The sequence below is a fragment of the Euleptes europaea genome, chromosome 15, assembly GCF_029931775.1.
Source record: "Euleptes europaea isolate rEulEur1 chromosome 15, rEulEur1.hap1, whole genome shotgun sequence".
Taxonomy (NCBI): Eukaryota; Metazoa; Chordata; class Lepidosauria; order Squamata; family Sphaerodactylidae; genus Euleptes; species Euleptes europaea.
In genome coordinates this window covers 44,591,741-44,613,515 of record NC_079326.1, presented here as the reverse complement: position 1 = coordinate 44,613,515, position 21,775 = coordinate 44,591,741, and the positions used below count along the sequence as shown (strand labels likewise).

General features: G+C 41.1%; 1 protein-coding gene across 1 annotated transcript in view; it reads left to right on the top strand.

The window, feature by feature from the left end:
- CERKL (ceramide kinase like) overlaps positions 1-21,775 on the top strand; it is a 68,539-nt gene that overhangs the window by 11,035 nt on the left and 35,729 nt on the right. The window contains exon 2 of the mRNA XM_056861410.1: positions 19,273-19,515. Within this exon, the coding sequence (XP_056717388.1) occupies positions 19,273-19,515 (243 nt within the window). The remainder of the gene's footprint in view (positions 1-19,272; positions 19,516-21,775) is intronic.

Sequence of the window (21,775 nt, the reverse complement as noted above, 5' to 3'; positions counted from 1 at the left end):
ATTAGAAGTATCAGGCATTAAAGGTAGCTCACAGTTAAATAGGATAAAGCTTCACTAGACTAACATTAAAGAATGTTCTGATTCTAGTTACTGGATTAGGTTTTCTCTTTGAGGGATGGTGGGGTTTTTTCTTACCTTTCCTATCCCGTATATACTGTTCCAATTAGTTATGTTTCTGTACTGGTTGTTTATGTTATCAGTTTTCGGTTACAATTACTTTCCAATGAGCTAGGCTAGTCGGGAACTGGGCTGCTCCAGGCTATTTTCCCGCCAGGAAGACAGGAAGTTCGATTTTTTGTCCTGCCTTCCCCGGATGGATCAAGGAAAATAACCCATTGCTCAAGACGCCCTTCGCCTCAGGAGAGAAGGAGCCTTCACGGTAGGTATCCAAGGCTCCGTTCTACCCCAAGATACTGTAGGAATTTGGCTTCTGGTAAAAATGTAACCCAAATGAAATAAGTGTTAAGTTTTTTTACAGGGTTGCTTTAAGGTAAACAATGTCTCCAAAACCAATCACATACATGCACTCCAATTTAATGTAGCTTTCTTGGGAAGCAAGTTGGATTTTAGGAGCGTACAGGAGGCAGGCAAGACGGTTGCTCTGAGTGTTCTGAGTGTCATAAGAAACCCACACTGAAAGGGTAAAGCCTGAACTGAATAATCAGTCCACCCCGGACAGTAACCAATCTCTAGTAAACATAGTCTATCTGATAATAAACATTCAGTCCACTGTAGAGGGTGGAACCCCACAAAGATATAATTACATTAACTTGATTAGTCTAGAATTGAAAGAAAAATGCAGTATGAAATTGTAACATTTCAGAGTTCATTTGTAGCCTGATATCTCCCCAAGAGAATATTCAGTAAGTAACGGAGTCAATGGTACATCTGTTTTTGACTCACTGAGTACTGAGCTTTTGATAGTCACTGAATACCCTTTTGTTTTGAGTTGAGTACAAAACACATCTAGAGTACACATCTAGAAAGATGTGCATATATGATTTGGCTGTGATTAGAAGCAATGAGAAATAGTTCAGAAAACTGTTGGCTGTTATCCATTGTCAGAGACTTTCCTTCGCTTATGCCATTCCACTTGGCGTAATTTACAGATGTCTCAAGCAGGCCATAATAGTCTTGAAATCTTCTTCATTCAGCTCTCTGTTTCTTTCAGTGTATGTAGGCTCTGGTGTGTTGACAACTAGGTGGGATAAAAGAAAAATAGTTTTCTTATAGTGTGATGGATGAAGCTGTTAATGAGCAAATACTTCCATTGCAGTAGTAATTTACCAAAAGCAGAGAGCAGAACCATGCCATGGTATTATTCTTTTTGCTCCCTCTTGGGTTTTCCATATCTGTTTTAAATAAAGGTTAACAGGCTGGCTTATAAATCTTGTTTTCTATCAAGCTGCAAGCAAGTGCAAAATAGCTCTCCTTCAATATGAAGTTTAGGATGGTGCTTTAACCCTAGTGCCTCAACGTTTTTGGCAGTGCATCTCACTGGAACATGAAAATTCAGCTCTGTGTCCAGATCATGCTATGCTGAACATTATGTTTTTGCTTTGTGTCATGAGAGACTACTTATGATGTCACAGTAAATCAGTCTGAAAGATGCCACAAAGCTCTTTTGTTTTTGCTCAGTTGCATGTAAATGTAATTATTAGGTATTGGCAGATGCCATGAATTGACATTACCTTGGTTAATAAACCACTTTTCACTGATGTTGCTTAACTATTTCAGCAACAACTTCATATGTTTTGAGTTTAGATATACCCCTATGTATACACTTTAAAAATGTAAACCTTAGATACTGTAAATTTGCTTGTCAGGGAGGAAGGAACGGACATGACTCCACGGGTTGCCACTCTAATGTGTAAAATGGCCCTAAATATTTTTTTTACTTTATTTAAGTATTGACTTTTCTCCCCAAGGGAGCAAAAAGTAAAACAGCATAAACATCTATTACTCTTGCTAATTGACTTAAATTGTACTATTGATAAACATTTTTATGGCTGGAGGGATGTTTAGGATAAACTTGACAGAATTGTATCTACATTTTAAAACATGCCTTTTGATATACCTTACTTGCCGTGGCTGGTCTACATTTTTTTCTTGTCTAGTGGCATTCTATTAGAAATACTGAGGTGTGAAATAATTTTAGAGAAATAATGACAGTCTTTTCCTTGTTCTTCTGTCTCCCTCCACCACACCCGAAATTCATTTTTTTAGAAATGCCTCGCAGGGGAATCACTTTATTATTGTTTAGTGAATCTTAATGTTTAAAGGATGTGTAAATAAAATCAGAATTGCTATGAATTTCAAGCAATATATATTTGCATGCTTTTATCAGATTGTTAAAATCTTGATGTATTTCCTTCTCATGAAAGAAATTCAGGTATTAATTTCTGCCACTTATGCCTTTTTATCAGGACATTCTGTTGAAACATAATGTGTTGGGTATTTGATACATATATAACTATTCTGCCATAAGGTTCTGCAATTGTTTTAGACACCAACTGATTTTATTATAGTATTGGATTTCTTTGACATATGCTTATGTTTTTGTCCAGATGAACTCAAAGCACATCTGTTACTTTTCTCGTGGTATCTTCTGTCTCCTTTTGACTTTTTGTTAATTACAGCTGCAACTTTGCAAAAGTTTTTAGTATTTTGAGCTCTTTTTAAAATGTGTATATTTGGCATTAATTCTTCCTTCTTTCAATGGTATGGCTTTATAGACTGTAGCCTTAAGCCTAGCCAGACTAATTTTAAAAAATTCTCCCTTTCCCCTTCTAAGCCCACCTTAACGATAAACACCCAGGAACGCCTCCATCATGATAAACGCCCAGCAACTCCTCTCGGGGCGCCGGAACGCCTCCCAGCTCGCTGCTGCGGCCGGTGCTGGCGGCCGGGGACCAGCCGCCAGGCCTGCACGCCGGCACTGGGGCCACTCAAGCCGGCGAAAGCCTTTGCTGGCCTCCGAAGGGCTTTGGGTCGGGCCGCAGGTGTACTTTAGGAATGCGCTGTATATGTTTTGATTTTACTGCATCTTGTCAGAAACTATTATATCCACATATTAGACCCATTTGTACAGTTTGTAGATTTATATAAAATAATTGTTTTAAATATTTTAACTTTCAAGAATGAGTGAAAACATTCAGTTCTACATTGCATACAGTAGTTACCGTACATTCTGCATTGCAGACTGTTGATATAGAAGATGTTGGAAATCCCTGGTGTCAGTTTACAGATTGAGTACTGAGATCTGTACTCACATGTATAAATACTTATTACATCTTGCACCTGTAGTTGCTTTCACACTGGCAATACCAGATAGACTTGGGCCATTATCCAAATCTACACCCAAAAGAAAAATGTGTAAATAATGCTGGATTTGTTTTCTTTCCTGAGGAAAGTTCACAGGAAGTAGGAATAGACCCAGTTATTAGAATCCTTGCCCACTCCTTTATTAGCTTCTGAGTCATCTCCAGTCTCTGGTCCAATCATCAAATTCTGTACCAGATACCATATTTTTCTCTGGAAATTTCAAAAACTGAATTTAAGGGGGCTCAGGCAGAATTTAAGGGGGCTCAGCTGGACTACAGAAAAGTTCTCTGAGAGTCTTCCTTGAATTGCTGAACTACATGTTCAGCTTCACCATAACAAACCAGTATTATTACCCCAGTTCTTGTAGTGATGGGCAAACTCCTCATTTTGGAACAGGGCTCTGGAAATTCACCATTTTTTTTTTAAATGGAGAACTTCCTTTGTAAGTTCAGTTCTACATTTGTATCTAGTTGTGCTGCCGTTTGGATCACTGGAAATGTGATGACATCTGAATGCCTCTTCCTCAGTTCCCCTTTGAGAGCCTCCTCTCCTTGCCACTTATCCTGTGACAGCAGCGAGGACTTTCTTTCTTCCTGTCATCTTCGATTATACAATAGCAGTGCACTTAGCAACCATAGTTTTTTCCAGGATGCCTGACAATTAAGCTACCTGGACAATTAACTACCTGGAGAAAAGATGTCTTCTGCCATTAATAGAGGCTTTATTATTGTGTGTTAAGTGCCATCAAGTCGCTTCTGACTCATATTATTAAAACCATTAGTTGTCCATTTCCCCACGTTACACCTCTGTTAAAAGGAGAGGACATTTTTCTCCAGACATTTTGGCAGCCCTACTTACAATGGAATCAGGTATTCTAGCAATAATGTACTGTATCTGTGGCACATTCTGAGTATAAAACCTGACTCCATTTCTCACTCCCTTGTTCCCCGACATAGTATATAAATATTGGGGAAAGTGCCTTATAAATGAAGAGCCATTATCAGTTGTAGTCGGCTTGGACTTCATTCCAGTGTTGCATTCACTCAGGCAAATTTTGCTAAGTTGATGTAATACTTTAATGCAATCAAAGATGAAGGTTCGGTAATGAAGTCAGAGTACTTTTAGGTGCATATGATATGAATAATAAGATGGCATTGTGTGGGAAGGCTATGAAGAACCCCACATTTGTAAGGGCTTTAATTTCTAATTTACTCTAAACTGTTCACAGCCAGAAAAGCCGATTAACTTTCTTTTATGATTGCAGTTATGCAGCAGCTGTAATAATAATGTAAAAGGCTTCTCTGGCTGCAAAAAGTAAACCAATAATTAAAGTCCTCCTCACCTCAAGAGAGCAGGAATTGACTAATTAAAGGCTGATTTAGGAATGCTGCATCTTCAGGAATGAATAGGAGGCAACTCATTGAGTTTGCAAAGAAGAGGAGCAAGCCACTTTGTAAAAGGGGCAAGGATACAGCCACAGGAAGAAGAAGCACCACCAATGGTTGCTGCATAGGGCATACTTTTGTGTAAGCATGTAATTGGATGTTGCCTTGGGGTTGGGTACTGTGTCAAATTCTGTGCATAATTACTGTTTTAGTTATGTTTCCAGTTGATTGCAGAAAAGCAATGCCTCTGCAGTGCTAAAGAGAAACATCCCAGAGTGGAAGAAAACCTATATTCATTGGTATGGTGGCATTATGAGTGGAGCTCATTTCAGAATTTGGCTTTACTCGTGTCAGCTTGTGAAGCAGTTGCAACTCACGGTATGCCTAAAGTTGTATGGCTGTAACATCCAACATAGTTCTGACAACTTCTGGAAGAAAATCAATCTTGTTAGAACACAAATGAGTGAGCAATGCATATTTTGTTTTGTTTTAAGGGAGACATGTCTACAGTATAAAATTAGGTTGACATTCTTATTTTATCTGACCTACATCAGCATATCTTTTTTGTATATTTTTTACTCATCAATGAGGTATATAGGAAAATATGTTTAGTTTGGCAAATCTTTCAATCTCTGAAGCAACAGATGTTATTCTTTGCGTAGTAGTGTGTACCCTAGAAACAGTGTAATTCTTGGAAAAACAAAAATCTGATGAACAGATGTAATAATTCCTGATATCAGCAATAATTGATTGTGATGTTGTTATGTAAATATTTTTGAAAAAAATATTAAAAAATGAAAGTAAATGTTAAGTCTATTCTTTTAGTAGTCTGTTTAATTAAAATATTTGTTAGCCACATTCTCTAAAAAGGATGGTCAATGTAGTTTATTATAATATCAAAATACATTGTAGAAACCACTAAGAGTTAAGAAAAGTCCGTAAAAGCAGCACACAACAGCAATATAAAAATACAAAAAAAAAAAATCAGGAACAGGAATCAATAAATCAGTTGAACAGTAAAAAATAAGTAAATAAATCTAAAGCGTTAACAGAATCTAAAGTGTTAACAGAATGCCTAGGCAAAACGTTTTCTACCTGGTATATGTAACTTAAAAAGGCTAGGTGCTAGACAGACTGCTCTGGGAATGCATTCCACAATTGAGGCAACACTATAGAAAAGGCCTGTCTCTAGTTGCCACTCACTAGTCACAGTTTTCTCTGAAGTCTCAGCCCCCCCTACCTCACAAGGTGTCTGTTGTGGGGAGACGAAGAGAAGGCAAAGCTCCTTCAGGGCCAGCATGACCCTGTGCTGGTGTAGGTGCCACCTTATCACGGAATAAGGTGGCATTTTCGCCAGCACAGGAACAAACATTCTGGCATCTGGGAGCTACTGCCCCTACTGCCAGTGCAGCCATGCCGTCAGGGCTTTCCTGGAAGGGAAAGCCCGTGCCAGCAAGGGGGGGGGGACGTTCCTGGGGGCGGAGCTGCCTTTGACCAGCTTTGTAACCCCGTTCACTCCGGGAACGCCTCCTTGAGCTGCACCAGGGCAACACCACCTTTTTTTTGGTTGGGCAGCCTTGCTTTGTTCAATGGAGCATTTTCCCCTTTTTAATTTTTTTAATCTCTATTGTCTCCACGATGGCCGGAAAGCCTCTGAGGAAGCCGTGTGGCTCTGCTGCTCCCAGCCACTATGGATCTACCCACCCCCCTCAGGATTACACTCTCAGTCTCCTTAAAAGGTAGAGAAACCGGAGTATAAAACCCAACTCTTCTTCATTCCAGACGTTGGAGGGCTTATAGATCAAGGCTCCATATGTTAGTGTTAGCTGGCAATCAAATTCATACAGGAGAAATCTTTTCGGTACCCTGGTCCCAGGCTGTTTAGCATTTTAAATATAAGAACCAACACTTTGAATTGGACTGCAAATGAATTGACAGCTGATATACTTCTTTTAAAAATGGCAGAATAAACTTCATAATTTCAGTCAGCATCTTTGCTGCTACAATCTGCTCCATGTTAAATTTCCATATGCAGTAATCTAACTTGGATAATATCAGAGCATCAATAACAGTGACCAAATCTTGCCTCTTAAGGAGAGTCTGCGGCTAGGGCAGCAGCTAGTGAAGAAAGCACCACTCACCACAGAGGAGACCTGAACTTCCATCTATAGAGACAGATCTTATAGCATACACAAGCTACAAACCTACCTGTTCAGCAGGAGTGCATCATCCACTACAGACAGACTGCTTGAGGAATGTTTCTTTAAAATATTTGTAGCTCAGCTTTCCATACCAGTTCAGACCTAAGTCTGGGAACAAGAAGTATTAAAACTGCATTTCAGTGGAAGGATACCACAAACTCTTTACTCAGTCTCAGCCAGTTTCCCTTCTTATAACTCCCATTTCATGTGGCTTTTGTCCATGTAGGGTCTACGATCTCCAGCATAAACTTTTCAGTGGTTCAAGGAGACTCCTTCCTCCCTTTTTCACTAAAGGAAAAACTGGTCGGATCCAGCCCAATCTGCACAAGTTCCACCTGAGAACAAAAATAGCCTAGACAAGCCTACTGAAACGTATGATTGTAACTAATTTTCAAACCCAGCAAGCCAACTCTTTGGTGTTAACCCTAACTAGTCCTATTTCTTGTGTTCTACTTTTTGAGAGCCTAGGTGAAGAATTTAGGATCTGGGATTTTATCCTGTAGGCAGGTGAACATGTTGTCTATCGCTGGCTGTCAGAAGTAATTGCAAATGGCTAGAAGGGTCTGCCTAAATCCCCAAGATTCCCTTATTTGCATACCAATTTCTTAATTCCAAACAATGTGTGTAAATTGGCCATCTGGATCTTTTGTATGTATTCCAGCTGGGGTAGGCCATGTAGTTGGCCATGGATGTTGAATGCCCAGAGAATATGGGATTCCTACTTCGCCATGCGCAGTCAGAAGCAGGGGGGTGGCATTTAAAATCAGAAGGATTCAATCATCACATGTTTCTTACAGGGATTGCCATTGTGTATACATGATATCATAGCCTTTCTGCCATACTTCCTTCCCTACTAATGTGTATAATCCTTAATATGCATGTGCTTTGTTATTTAGAGGCAATTGGTAGGAATAAGACAGGAGACAGAAATAAAGTTAAGAATATATGCTACATGTGGATGAAGCATGATGCACAGTAAAATGAATTCTACCTTTTTGGCATATGCAATCAAAAATCTATTACTAATATAAATACTATGAATTTTCCAAACTCTGTTTTTGTGTTTGACAATAATAAATAATTCAATTTATTCAACACCCCTGTGCAGGTCTAGCTATTATTGAAAATGCCAGGTTGTTTTTTTAATTAAATTTCTGATCCATCAATTTACTATTCCTGACCTGATTGACAAATCTGATTCACAGGTGGATATCATGATTACAAGCACCATGCAGTGCAACACATGGCACCAAACAACATGGGGGAAAGAGTGCACAGTTTGACTGGATGTCATTTTGTGGTCTGAATGCCAGGCCCATGTGCATTGCATCTAGCATCTAGTGCATCAGAGGCACACATAACCTCAATGTTTAATCCATCCACTAGTATATAAAATGTGAAAGTTGTCGTCATTTGGTGAAAAGCTATATATATATATATATATATATATATATATATATATACACACACACACATATATATATACACATATATATACACATATATATCTACATACACACACACACACACACTTTGATAAGGTGCATCAAGTGTGTGCCTGCGACCTTATGAGTCAAAGTCCTCCAAAATGTCATATCTTTGACAGCCTTGCTCAGATCTTGCAAATTGAGGGCTGTGGTTTCCTTTATTGAGTCAATCCATCTCTTGTTGGGTCTTCCTGTTTTCCTGCTGCCCTCAGCTTTTCCTAGCATGACTGTCTTTTCCAGTGACTCTTGTCTTCACATAATGTGACCAAAATACGTTAGCTTCAGTTTAGTCATTTTAGCTTCTAGGGTCAGTTTAAGCTTGATTTGATCTATAACCCACTGATTTGTTTTTTTGGCAGTCTGCTGTATCCGTAACACTCTCCCCCAACACCACATTTCAAAAGCATCAAGTACTGTAAATGTATACAACACACTTTTTTTGTAAAGGGGCTAGTTTAAAAACTAAGCATAGATACATTCCCAGCTACCAATGTAAATCTCACTCCATCGTTAATTACTGTTAGTGCAGGGAGCTTTATGTAATTTTCTTTGTTCTGTTGTGTGTGTGGCTTGTCACAAGTGTGTGTGTGTGTGTTCCTGACTGCCCTAGCAGCTTGAGTGAAGGGTAAGTACTGCACATGTCCAGCTCTCTGCTGACTGACATGTCCAGCTCTCTGCTGACTTCCATTTTTGTATCTAGTTTTTTGACCAATGTAAAAAGTCTTTACAACCATAAAATTTTATATTTATTTGAATTAAATGAATAGTTCGCTACCTCATTTGGAGGCAGAAAAGGCAAATATAAACATTCTCTAAAAATCCTGGTTTTCTTAATTTTCTAGTAATCAGTGTATCTTTTACTGTGTGTATTAATCGTTCAAGCTATCTATGTGTTGAAGTCCCTTAACAATTTTGATACCCTTGAGAGTCATTTTTATTACGATACTGCTATTAAATACTGTAAGCTACTGTAAATGCTTTAAGCACAGATGTACTCCTACATGCCCTAGGAGCCCAACCCTTTCTGAAGCTTATGGACCAAAGATATCAGAGCTCACCAGCAGGAAGAGTTCAGATGTAAATAAACAACCTGGATTTTTTTTTTTTTTTAATGTACAGAATCACAGAGGCGACCCGTGTCCCTAATGGGCCATCTGGCATTTAACTTATGTCCTGAGTTTGCAAAATCTGTGATTTTTTTAAAGGTGTGCTTCTGAGAGTGTTTTTGGCAACTGTCATTGTTTGTTTATCCGGCTCCATTTTAGCAAAATAGAATTCAAGCTTCTAAATTAATTGCAGGGCTACTTTTTAATTAGCTGGTTAATTTCAAAATAAAAGTTCGGTCAATATCTCCACATTCTACATTCCAATATCTCCATTTTCCACATTCTTTAAAAATTTCAGTGAATCCATCATCATTGACCTATTCAAAACATCTAAAATTAGGAGATATGGAATAATATAAAAAAGATTGTATGAAATAATTAATTCTAAAACAAAACGTTAGCAGTTTAAGAATTCATGGAAAGTTATACAGTACAGAACAAATAGGGAGGTTGCCAATGGGCCTGAAGAAAAATGTCCTGTACCTTTAATAGAGGCTTAATGTGGTTAGTATTTGTATGGGAAACCAGCAAGGAAGTTGCTGTGTAGAGCTGCTGTGTAGAGGCAGGTGATGGCAAACCACCTCTGCACCTCTCTTGCCTTGAAAACCCCAAGGGGATGCCATAAGTCAGTTGCAACTAGATGGCACTTTCCACCACCAATATGTAGAAAGAGACAGCTGATATTTTGCATGGCCCAGAGGTAAAGTAGTAGAAAAGGGCAAGAGTCCAGTAGCACCTTAAAGATTAACAAAAATATTTTCTGGTAGGGTATGAGCTTTCGTGAGCCACAGCTCACTTCTTCAGATACAGCTAGAATGTGAATCCATCTGTCTTTGAGCTTTCGTGAGCCACAGAGGTAAAGGACATCACCAGGCAAATAACATCCCCATTAAACCTCTATTAAAGAGGCAGGGCATTTTTTCTTCATACCTTACAAGTAGGTTTTTAAAAGAAGAAACAGGAAGGACGGATATTGAGAAACACAGGATTTGTTCACGTAGGCTGGGGGTCCCCAACCTTTTTGAGCCTATGGGCTCCTTTAGAATTCTGACACAGGGTGGTGGGTGTAGCCACGAATGGCACTGTGGGGTGGAACCAACCACAAAATGGCTACCACAAGAGGCGTGCACACACACACACACACATAGAGAGAGAGAGGAAGCCTAAGTGCAGGCAACAAGAGGAGTAATTTTAGAAAATATACTGGGAAAGAGAAGTAAGACAATAAAACCAACACTGATGGTGGCTACTGCTGAAACAACATTATTCTAATTGTTCCAGCCAATGAGAAAACATGGGTGCCACACTGGGGACCTCTGACATGAGCCATCATTTGATATTGCATGACTGAACCTTGGGCTCATATGAAGGCTGTTCCTATTTCATTCACTCCCGTTAATTACTTCCTGTTAATGCAAACCATGGTTTACCATTACAATCCTGATTTGATTCTGAAGAAATGGAAAGCTGGTATTCGTGCTAAACAGCAGGTAACTATCTACATTGGAGTGCATGGGATGGGGGGAGGTAGCATGCGAGCCCAATCTTTGGTTCTGTAACTATGAACTGACCCACAGAATTCTAAGTGAATTACCAACACCAGGCAGCACTGAGGCAACAGGAGATCTAACCAGAAGGTTAGGTTGCTCATTGTGTAAAGAATGACCGAGCATACATATACAGATCAGGAGGGAAAATATAGGAAGGAACTAGACCATGAGAAGCCTTTAAAGTAAAACAGATTTATGTTACAAATATGCACAGGAAAAATAGCCACTGAACAGAAAAATACATTATAAAGTAGGAAAACAAGACGCAGGATGGATGACTGAAGTAAGAGGAGAAGCATGAGAAGATGGCAGGCCAATAATAATCATAATAAATTGATTATTTAAACCAAAACTGGTGACTTCTTTTTAAAAATATGATTTGAATGCTCTGCCTAGCACAGCCTTGCAGTGAGATTGCTGATTTCCATGTTATGTTATAAAGGTAATTAAGGTACTTTATAAATAATACAAATATTATTAATTCATGATGTTGTGAGCTGTGAATAGTTGCAAGTGGATAAAATATTCAAACTAATTATTCTTATGTGGGGGGAAATGACTCCGTTAAAAAAAACAACCCACTGGTTAAGCCTTAACAAAACACCACTTTATAGACATGTTGATTAATTAGTAATATAGATACATACTTGTAGCCAAATAGAGCATATCGTTTTAATGTACAGCCTAATGGGAGCAATCAATAAAAATTAAGTTTTAAAAACTTGCTTTTCCGACTTTTATTACCGTATATACTTGGGTATAAGCCGACCCGAGTATAAGCCGACCCCCCCCCCAAATTTGAGGCCAGAAAAGGGAATTTCTTATTGACCCGCGTATAAGCCGAGGGTCAATAAGAAATTCCCTTTACCGGTAATGCTGCGCTCTAAAATGGCGGCCGCCATTTTAGAGCGCAGGGATGATCTTGCCCCTGCCCCGGGTCACCCTCCCGCAGGCCTCCCGGGCCCTCCCGACCCACCCCGACCCCAGTGCCATCCAAGGGGCGAGGGGGAAGAGCCCCTGAACCCCCTACTCACCGGGAGAGGCGGCGAATCGGCGGTGGCACGGCCTTCCTGGGCCTGCAGGAGGCCACTGCCGGCCGGGAAAAGGTGCGCGGGCCCGGCGGCGGTAAGTTCCCCCCTCCCTCCTCCCTCCCTCCTTCCCCCTCCCTCCTCCACTGTATTGACCTGCGTATAAGCCGAGTTCGGCTTTTTCAGCCCTTTTTTTGGGCTGAAAAACTTGGCTTATACGCGAGTATATACGGTAATACTTCAGGGTAGATACATGCTCATCACTTGATGTCTGTATCGCCGAATAGCCACTACTATAGAGCTAATGCTATTGAAAAAGAACTTTCTTATTCTCCCATGTATTTTCCAAACAAAATTCGGTACCATTTATATATACAGCCGTGGGTCATTTAGTAATAAGCCGAAAAGAGATACTGTGTGGTGAGCATGCATGTGTGAAAGCCCTCGAAATCCACCTGTTCTGCTTTCAGTGCCCTGTTACTGTGATGTTTCTGAGCTTTAATGTTGCCACAGCTAGACCTTCAGCAGATTCACCAGCATAGTTTGCTGGATCCTGTATTCTTTGTATAGAAAATACCACTGAAAGGAAATTTGCCTTCATCTGTAAGCAACAGATTGTTCTAGGAGATTGTGCAGCATTATTTAATACTGTGGTCTGTTGCTGAAAATAAGACAGATATTTATTTCAGCTTTATCGTATTGTTTTTAATTTGTTTCAGAGATAGACAAGTACTGAATACATTTACTTTGTTCAATAGGACTTGGTTTCCAGCAAGTGTGCCTAATGATTAGTAAAGCTACGCATGGGTTGCTTCCGTTGTGGTCACCTCTCCCCCCCCCACCCGACTACTTCGGGGCTTTGTTTTCATTGTGCACTTTTTATCCAACCTTTAGAAGTCACTTCACTCTCTCCCTGCATTTCCCCCGTATTTTCTGGATGCTGTTTTACCCGAGGTTAATGTTTGCATCTAGCTCAAATTGATAGCTACTCCAGTGGATAGTTTTAGTTCTGGTTTGTCTCCCCATGCCCACATTCTCGCTTCTCCCTCTCACTTGCCTTTCCCCTTCCTCCAACCCCTCCCCTCGAAGCCATTTTTTGTTTGTTTGCGTGAACAGGACTATTGATGGAATGCTGGAATAATCAGTGTGTTTAATTCTATTGAATTGTGTCCATCATACGTACATCTATGTGTGCTGAGTTCCGACTGTTTTCTGGACTACATTGCCAAATGTCATTTGATTCCCTTGAACACCTTCTTCCTTCCTGTAGTATGAGCTGTGATTCATTCCCCTACAGTGGAATTAATTGTCCTAGATCTTTAAGTGAGAAGAGAGAGGTGGGAGTGTTTCCTTCCCCCAAGCATTGGCTTGGGGTAGCAGGAAAGGAAAGAAGTGGGCCAGTGACGGGGGAAAGTAAGCGATCTTGTTTAGGGGTTGCTGTATGGTTAACACTTCCTGCTGTAGTTTGTGACTGAGGCTACTGCCTGCCTGGGTTCCTGCGAGTCTCTAGCAGCTCTGACTCCAAAAAGTCCAAGGAGAAGTGGGGAGACAGGCCAGCAAAGGAGGTGTGGCCGGTGCCCATAGCTAACTGCTGCTCAGAATATCTTTCTTTGGCAAGGCATTTTAATGGACAAACTGGAGGCCCAGTGAGTGATTCAGCACCTTGCTCGGGCTGCGTGATGAGTTCCTGTCACAATGGAAATAAGTAAGAAATACACTGCATAAATACAGAGGCTTTTTTCGCTAGCGATCTAGTGATCTCTTGCTAGAGCACATGTGTGAACAAAAGGGGGTGGCAAGTCACGTAACAACAACGAATTGGTGACCACTCCCCCATTACTTCAGATGCTCCGCATTTTCACTGGCGATGCAGAAATTAATCCAAGGAACTTCAGGAATTTCTTTGGAGAAAAGCCCCTTTGCAGCAGCTGTCTTTGGTCTCAGTTTGTCCTTGTTTGATCATATAAATTATATAAAAATGCACAACAAAATCCTTCAGAAGTGTAAATTTGTATAAAGTAATACATTCATGAGCACATTTATAACTATGTACAGAATTCTCACAGAAAGGTTTTATTTATCCTTTACTAATGAAACTATTTTCATGTTGCTTGTTGGGCATCAAAAATAGATGAGAAACACCACTTGTCTAAATCATTGTCTCTTAACTTAATGGTGAGGTGATTCTACATGTATAGTTCCGTGCAATTTCGGCCCAGTTTGTGTAGGTGTACACGTCCAAATGCATAATCCGGTGCAGGTGGTCTTTCCATGTTGCATTATTTTCAGCAGAATGCACACTCAAATGCCCATCTGAGTGCACATGACATTGAAAGCAACGCAGTGTTTTTCCTTTCTTGAATCAGTTCTATTGAGGGGGTTATAGTTGGGCTTGGAGAACATGCACCAAAGGAGGGGTATTCTCTGAGCCAATCCCCTCCCCCTAGTCCCCAAACAGTTTAAACAATCAGGTGCCACCTGGTGGACCCTCTTGCCCAGAGCTCTGTGGAGCCAGTGGGCTGGAGGACTTAGAAGACAGCCATGCCCAGGAGCTCAGCTTGTGGCAGCCATCTGTCAGAGACTCCTTTTGCCCAACTACTCCTGAGAGCTAAGTGTGAGGATCTAGCAAAGCCCTGCTGGCTGAGGCTAAGTCAGTATCAAAACTCCACCTCGCCCCCCTTTAAACTGCAAAAGAGGCAGACAACTTAAAGGATCCTATGGGGTTGAGCTTAGAGGATGCATGCTGAAGGGTGTGTATCTGCCTTGCCCAGTTCCTTTCCCCTATTTGCATACGGGGCTGAAGGAAAAGAAACTGGAGGGCATAAAGAATTCTCCCCCATTTTGGTTTCAAGGCTAAAGGGAAAAGTACGAGGAATTTTCACTGATAATTTTATGTATTAGTTGATCTCAATTCTGATTAGAAACCATTTTATTAGAGCTCTATTACATAACAATATTGTACACCTTAAGTAGGTGCATAGCACATGCTGGTAGAAATTAATGTCTCTCAGGCATATTTTAATGTATTGAAAAAGTGGACATGTGCAGAAACTGAGTACAATTAGCGTCAAGCAGATAAATCCAGCTCTAATCCTATTTATGCTCTACATCAGGCAGATGTGCCAAAATTGATTTAGACAAGCTCTTGGCTTATAATAATATTTTTTAAGTGTCATGTAGTATCTTAAAAACACTAAGCGTTCTTAAAAAGAGAAGCAAACTTAACAAGTGTAACCTACTTTATGAGGAGCTTTGCTTTTATAGTGGTGAAAGAACTTGGCAGGAAAGATTATCTTTATTCCTTGTAATTAAATTGACTTTAAAAATACAATGGGAAGTAGATAATGAATTAAATAAATAGCATGATATCTAATGTATACTTAAATCCCTTGTAAGAACAGATGGTACCCTGTATCCTTGTAGGTAATATGAGAAGATAGTTAATGTTTTGAAACAGCTAGCAGTAATCAGTATGATACTAATGACCAGGAAGTTTTTGGATGAAAAAATATAATTCATGAGCAATCTAATTTTTTTTTTTTTTTTTTTGCAAATGTGGCTTATTTAGAGGATTTTAAATACGGTAAATATAAATACAACAATATTTTTTTTCTTTTAATGCAATGAAAAATGAATGTTACCATTTCATAGATTTAAATTCAGATGAAGTGTGTATGTGTATGTGTAGGCATATTCTTAAAAATCTAGAGATTTCCACATTAAAAGTTTGGAAGTAAACATTTTAGTTTTAAATTATAGGTGCTTGTCACCTTGAACACCTACTAGGTTTGAAATAGGATCTAAAATTGTAAAAATAACAGTTTTCCTTTCCGTGCAGGAGAAAAGAAGCGTTATCTATGTCAGGGGGTCTTCTTGCAGTTGAGATTTAAATAAAACCTGTTAATCTAGAATTGCAAGGAGTATTTGCAACTGCTGTCAGTTTCTTTCCTTTTTTAATACTGTTGAATAAGATAACCCTGCATTAGCTTCTTTGGTAGCGAAGCAACCAAGAAAAAACAAAATCAAAGATGAAAAATATTTATTGATTTGGTTGGGTTGTCTTGTACTCTCTATAACTGGAATATGACTATTGATTGATAAAGGTGGAAAGAAGTTTAGTACCTGGGTCCAGTAGACTGTTTTTCTCTTTCTTGCTAATTTCATCATGAGGTAGGACAACTGAAATAATGACTTCCTTGGCACAGTTCATGTAGTAGGCCATTGCATGGTGATACTGAGGGTGAGGGTATGGAAAGAGATCCAAAATCTTAGTTCCTTCACAGATGTTGTGGCTATTGAACTTTCAGCCAAGAAAAGGAATCACCCATTCCTAATTCTCTACAGCAGGGGTGTCGTACTCAATTGTTATGAGGGCCAGATATGACATAAATGCCACTTGGTCGGGCCTGATCAAGAGTTATCTGATGCCTCGCCAGCCCAGATCAAGAGTTATCTTTCTCTTTTGCTTAAGTTGATCTAGTCTTGCCCAGTGTGTTGGCTTACAGCTCCTGACTTTGTAAGGATGAGGGAAGGAGAACGGGAGGCTTCAGAAGCTCTGCTACCTTTCCATTCTGGGCAGGAGCAGCAGAGAAAAAAATGTCCTTTAAAAGAACCTCCCTGGCCCTAAGTGATGGTGGGAATGGGAGGGGGACTGCGAAGTCTCATGAAATGTACTCCCTCTATTACCAGGGTTACCAACCTCCAGGTACTAGCCGGAGATCTCCTGCTATTTCAATTGATCCCCAGCCAATAGAGATCAGTTCAATTGGAGAAAATGGCCACTTTGGCAATTGGACTGTATGGCATTGAAGTCTCTCCCCTCCCCAAACCCCGCCCTCCTCAGGCCCCACCCCAAAAACCTCCCGCTGGTGGCGAAGAGGGACCTGGCAACTCTATTACCAGTTTTTCTGCTTAGTATTGCCATAGTGGAAATTGCTGCCACGTGTGCATGCAGATCTCCTGGTCGTTAGAATTTTCCAAATCACTCTGTTGCGTGTACTGGACTAGTCCAGGGGTCGGCAAACTCATTAGTCAAAAGAGCCAAATATCAACAGTACAACGATTGAGATTTCTTTTGAGAGCCAAATTTCTTAAACTTAAACTATATAGGTAGGTACACTGTTTATTAACTTAATAAACTTTAATTAAAGTTTTAAGTCTTAATTAAACTATAGGTACACTGAATAAAACTTGATATCATACTTAATAATGATCTTTTTTATTGATAAAAATTAAATTGTAAGTCCCTGCCATTTCCCCCTCCCCGTCTGGAGTCCTCATCTGGAGGCCTGGTCTACAGCCATAAAAGCCTATTGGTAGACCTGGCCTCCGGCTGAGTCCCATTGGGAGGCCAGGTCTACCCACTGGCTTTCTTGGCAGTAGACCTGGCCTCCGGAGGCCCATAGAAGCCAATTGGTAGACCTGGCCTCTGAAGGGGGACTTTTTCCCCTCCTCGGAGTACAGGTCTACCGACAAGAAAGCCACTGGGTAGACATGGCCTCTGAGGAGGGAAAAAAGTAAGTAAGGCATCCATAAAATTAAATCATGACAATGACTGACAAACACTGTACATTTTCCCCATCTGCATTCTCAAAACTCTGCAGGGGGGCTTATTGTTGAGTTGTGCATCTGAGTGGCAAATCCAAGGCAAAACCTCCCATTCATAAGTGGCCAATAACCCCCATGCAGAATTTTGAGAATCTGGATGGGGAAAATGTACATCTGAGTGGCAAATCCAAGACCACCTCCTCCTCGCCGCCGCCTGGGCTCCTTCCTACCTTCCCTCAAGACCCGACCCAGGACTGCCCCGGGCAGACACTGACGGGCCCCGCGCCCCACTTACCTCCGAGCCCGGGGTACAGGTGGCACAGCGTGGCAGGAGCGCAGCGTGGATGGAGCCAAGCTGTGATGCCGGGCCGAGCAGGGAGGGGCGAGCGACGGGGCCCCCGACAGCCATCCCTGACAGGAGGGCGGGCCGGAAAGGCATTCTCCCGGCCAGCATGCCAGGGCTGAGAGGCGAGGCCAGGAGCGACCCAGGGCAGGGCAACGCCCCAGTGGGCCAGCGCGCAGACGCCAACGCCTCCAGCACCAGGCGGCCCTTACAACAAGGGAGAGGGGAGCCAAAGCGGGGTGGCCTAGAGGAGACCCTGGGGGGAGGTAGCTCTCGGGCCGGCTGGCGGGAGGACGGGCCTGGACGAACACCAGACGGCCCCCCGATCAGACCACCCACCGGAGAGGAAAGGGGCAGGGCTGGAAACCGGGAGGGCCCTTGGAAGTTCGAAGAAGGTGGAAGGGGCGGGAAGCGCTTCAAACCCCCGCCGGCCACCTGGGTGGGACTGGAAAGAGCCGCATTCAAGGGCTCAAAGAGCCGCATGCGGCTCAGGAGCCGCGCTTTTGCGACCCGTGGACTAGTCTGACCAAGCAGCCTAGTTATGATCAGACAGAAGGGGAGTTGGAGCAGCAGAGGCTTTTTCTGTCAGAGTTCTTTGAAAAGCTGTTTGCAAAGCCTGTAATACTTTGATAATGGGCAGCATTGGTGAGGTTTATGCCCACTCTGTAGTGATTCTTCTGTTCTTATTCCACAATTGCTGGCATGCTGAATAGGCTCTAGAGTTAACCCATCTTTACACTTTGTGGTGTCTTGGCATCAGTGGTGATCTGGCTATGTTCACTCTCTATAAACTATACATGTAACTATACAAGAAAGGAGAGTCAACACTTGTGGCAATTAAGGATAAACAAGGATGCATCTACAAAACATGGTATTAATAGAGCCAGCATGGTGTAGTGGTTAAGAGCGGTGGTTTGGAGCGGTGGACTCTGATCTGGAGAACCGGGTTTGATTCCCCACTCCTCCACATGAGGGTTGGGTGCTAATGTGGTGAACCGGGTTGGTTTCCCTACTCCTACACATAAAACCAGCTGGGCGACCTTGGGCTAGTCACAGCTCTTAAGAGCTCTCTCAGCCCCACCTACCTCACGGTGTCTGTTGTGGGGAGGGGAAGGGAAAGTGATTGTAAGCCGGTTTGAGTCTCCCTTAAGTGGTAGAGAAAGACGGCATATAAAAACCAACTCTTCTTCTTTTTCTTCTTTGTGGTATTTTGTATGTATAGTTTTCTTTAGGCTAGAGGTATAAATTATTACATTTTTTGAAATTGTTTAACTACGGTGCTTAACTTTTTCTTTGGGCAGGTGGCTCCAGTAGTGACTTGCAGTGTAAAGAGGAACATGTTGAAATGAAAGATGTCTTTTCTGTAAAACTGAAACGTCGTCGTTTGGCTGGACAGCAAAAAGGTGGCTTATTATTGGGCATTACGCTATTTGTCTGTCTAAAAAAAGAACAAAACAAACTTAAGGATTCTGTTCTCAATCTCAGTAACTTAAGTGAAGACCACTGTCACTTGTGGTTTAAACATTTTAAGGACATTTTGAATGGTAAGTACTTGATTTGTATATTTTCTTCTGAGAAATCCCACTGATTTATTTAAGCCTAATGTCCAGTCTTGTTTTGTTAGGTTCAAGGCACCTTTTGCTGACTATGATATTAAGTAGTATCTTTTTACTGCATCAGCCGTGTTGGTAGGGCATTAGACTTTGCTGCATAATACTCTTTACAAGTACAGACTCACAAATTAAATTTCCATATTTTTACTGTAATATTGGCGTCAGCTAGCTGTGTCAAATATTAAAATCTCTTCCCTGCACTTCAGTGTAGCAGCTCCCTTTGCGGACTCCCCTGAGACGGGCTGTAGTCAGGTTGCTGGAGCCTAGCTCTCTCCCCAGCTGTTCAGTCCTCCCTGGTCTACAACTTCCTCAGCTCTCAGGCCTCTTCCACCTCCTGAGGGAATTCTCTGCTGCAGTTATCTGGACTTCAGCTCAGTCCCTGTTTTCTGAAGTCCTTCAGAACTCTTTCTCTGTGGGCAAAAATGCATGGTCGCTTTAACCTCCTTTATTCCCTGTTTCAGCCAGGATTCAGCCAGGATTGAACGCACGTTCGGCGAAATGCATGCGTTTGATCCTGGCTGAAACGGAATAAAGGGGGCTAAAGCGACCATGTGTTTTCTCCCAAAGCCTCTCCTTGGTGACTAAGCTGGTTCTACTTATAGTTTGAGAGGGTATAGTAAACTCTAACTAGTGATTGGCTCTTATCACAGTTTGCTAAAAGGGCCAATAAGATTGCTGCATTCTTCCTGCGACCTGATTGGTTCTTTTCTTAGCAGGCTAAGGGACCAATACAACAGCTCTGTTTCCCTTCCTTTTCTAATAAGTTAGCTTTACAAACCCTGATTTGTATTATTGTTCAGCTTTCTACTACACATAAAGACCTTAAATTCATTCACATACATATGCATTTCTGTTTACAATTATAAATGTACAAATATATACATGTTTAAAAAAATTATGTTGTTTCTCTATAGCTCTTTACTCCTTTGAAGGATTATCTTTAGATTCAAGTGAGGGTAATTTTTCCTGTGTACTATGGTATAAAATAATAAAACCACATTTTTAAAAAGTTAACAGAAGTCTGATTTAAAATATTGTCAAAGGCTTTCATGGTCAGAGTTCATTGGTTCTTGTGGGTTATCCGGGCTGTGTAACCGTGGTCTTGGTATTTTCTTTCCTGACTTTTCGCCAGCAGTTGTGGCAGGCATCTTCAGAGGAGTAACACTGAAGGACAGTGTCTCTCAGTGTCAAGTGTGTAGGAAGAGTAATATATAGTCAGAAAGGGGTTGGGTTGAGCTGAATCATTGTCCTGCAAAAAGTATCAAAGGTAATGTGCTAATCATTGTCCTGTAAGTATCAAGATAATGTGCTAATGAGGGTGTGGTATGTTAATATGGACCATTGTATCCTGAAGTGATCTGATAATGTGTGCAATCCAAAGCTAATCTGCATGGCTATTGTTGACTGTAGTCTTTGTTAGTCTGGAGGTTTTCAGGACAGGAAGCCAAGCCTTATTCATTCTTAAACTCTCTTCTTTTCTGTTAAAGTTGTGCTGATGTTTATGAATTTCAATGGCTTCTCTGTGCAATCTGACAAAATAGTTGGTAGAATTGTCCAGTCTTTCAGTATCTTGGAATAAGACCCTGTGTCCTGTTTGTGTCAGTCCATGTTCAGCCACTGCTGATTTCTCAGGTTGGCCAAGTCTGCAGCATCTTTCATGTTCTTTTATCCTTGTTTGTATGCTGCGTTTTGTTGTCCCGATGTAAACTTGTCCACAGCTGCAAGGTATACGATATACTCCTGCAGAGGTGAGGGGGTCTCTTTTGTCTTTTGCTGATCGTAGCATCTGTTGTATTTTCTTGGTGGGTTTAAACACTGTTTGTAGATTGTTTTTTCAAAAGTTTCTCCATCCTAACAGTGACTCCTTTAATAAATGGCAAGAATGCCTTTCCTATGGGAGATTGTTTTTCCTGAGTTTTCTGATTTTTGTTTGGTTTAATGGCCCTTCTGATTTCATTTCTGGAATAGCCGTTTGCTAGCAATGCGTGATTTAGATGATTAGTTTCTTCCTCGAGAAACTGTGGTTCACAGATCCGTCTTGCACAGTCCATTAATGTTTTGATTATTCCTCTTTTCTGTCGGGGGTGGTGGTTAGAGTTTTTGTGTAAGTAGTGATCTGTGTGAGTCTGTTTCCGGTAGACCTTGTGACCTAACTGAAAGTTTGTTTTACGGATGACAAGGGTATCAAGAA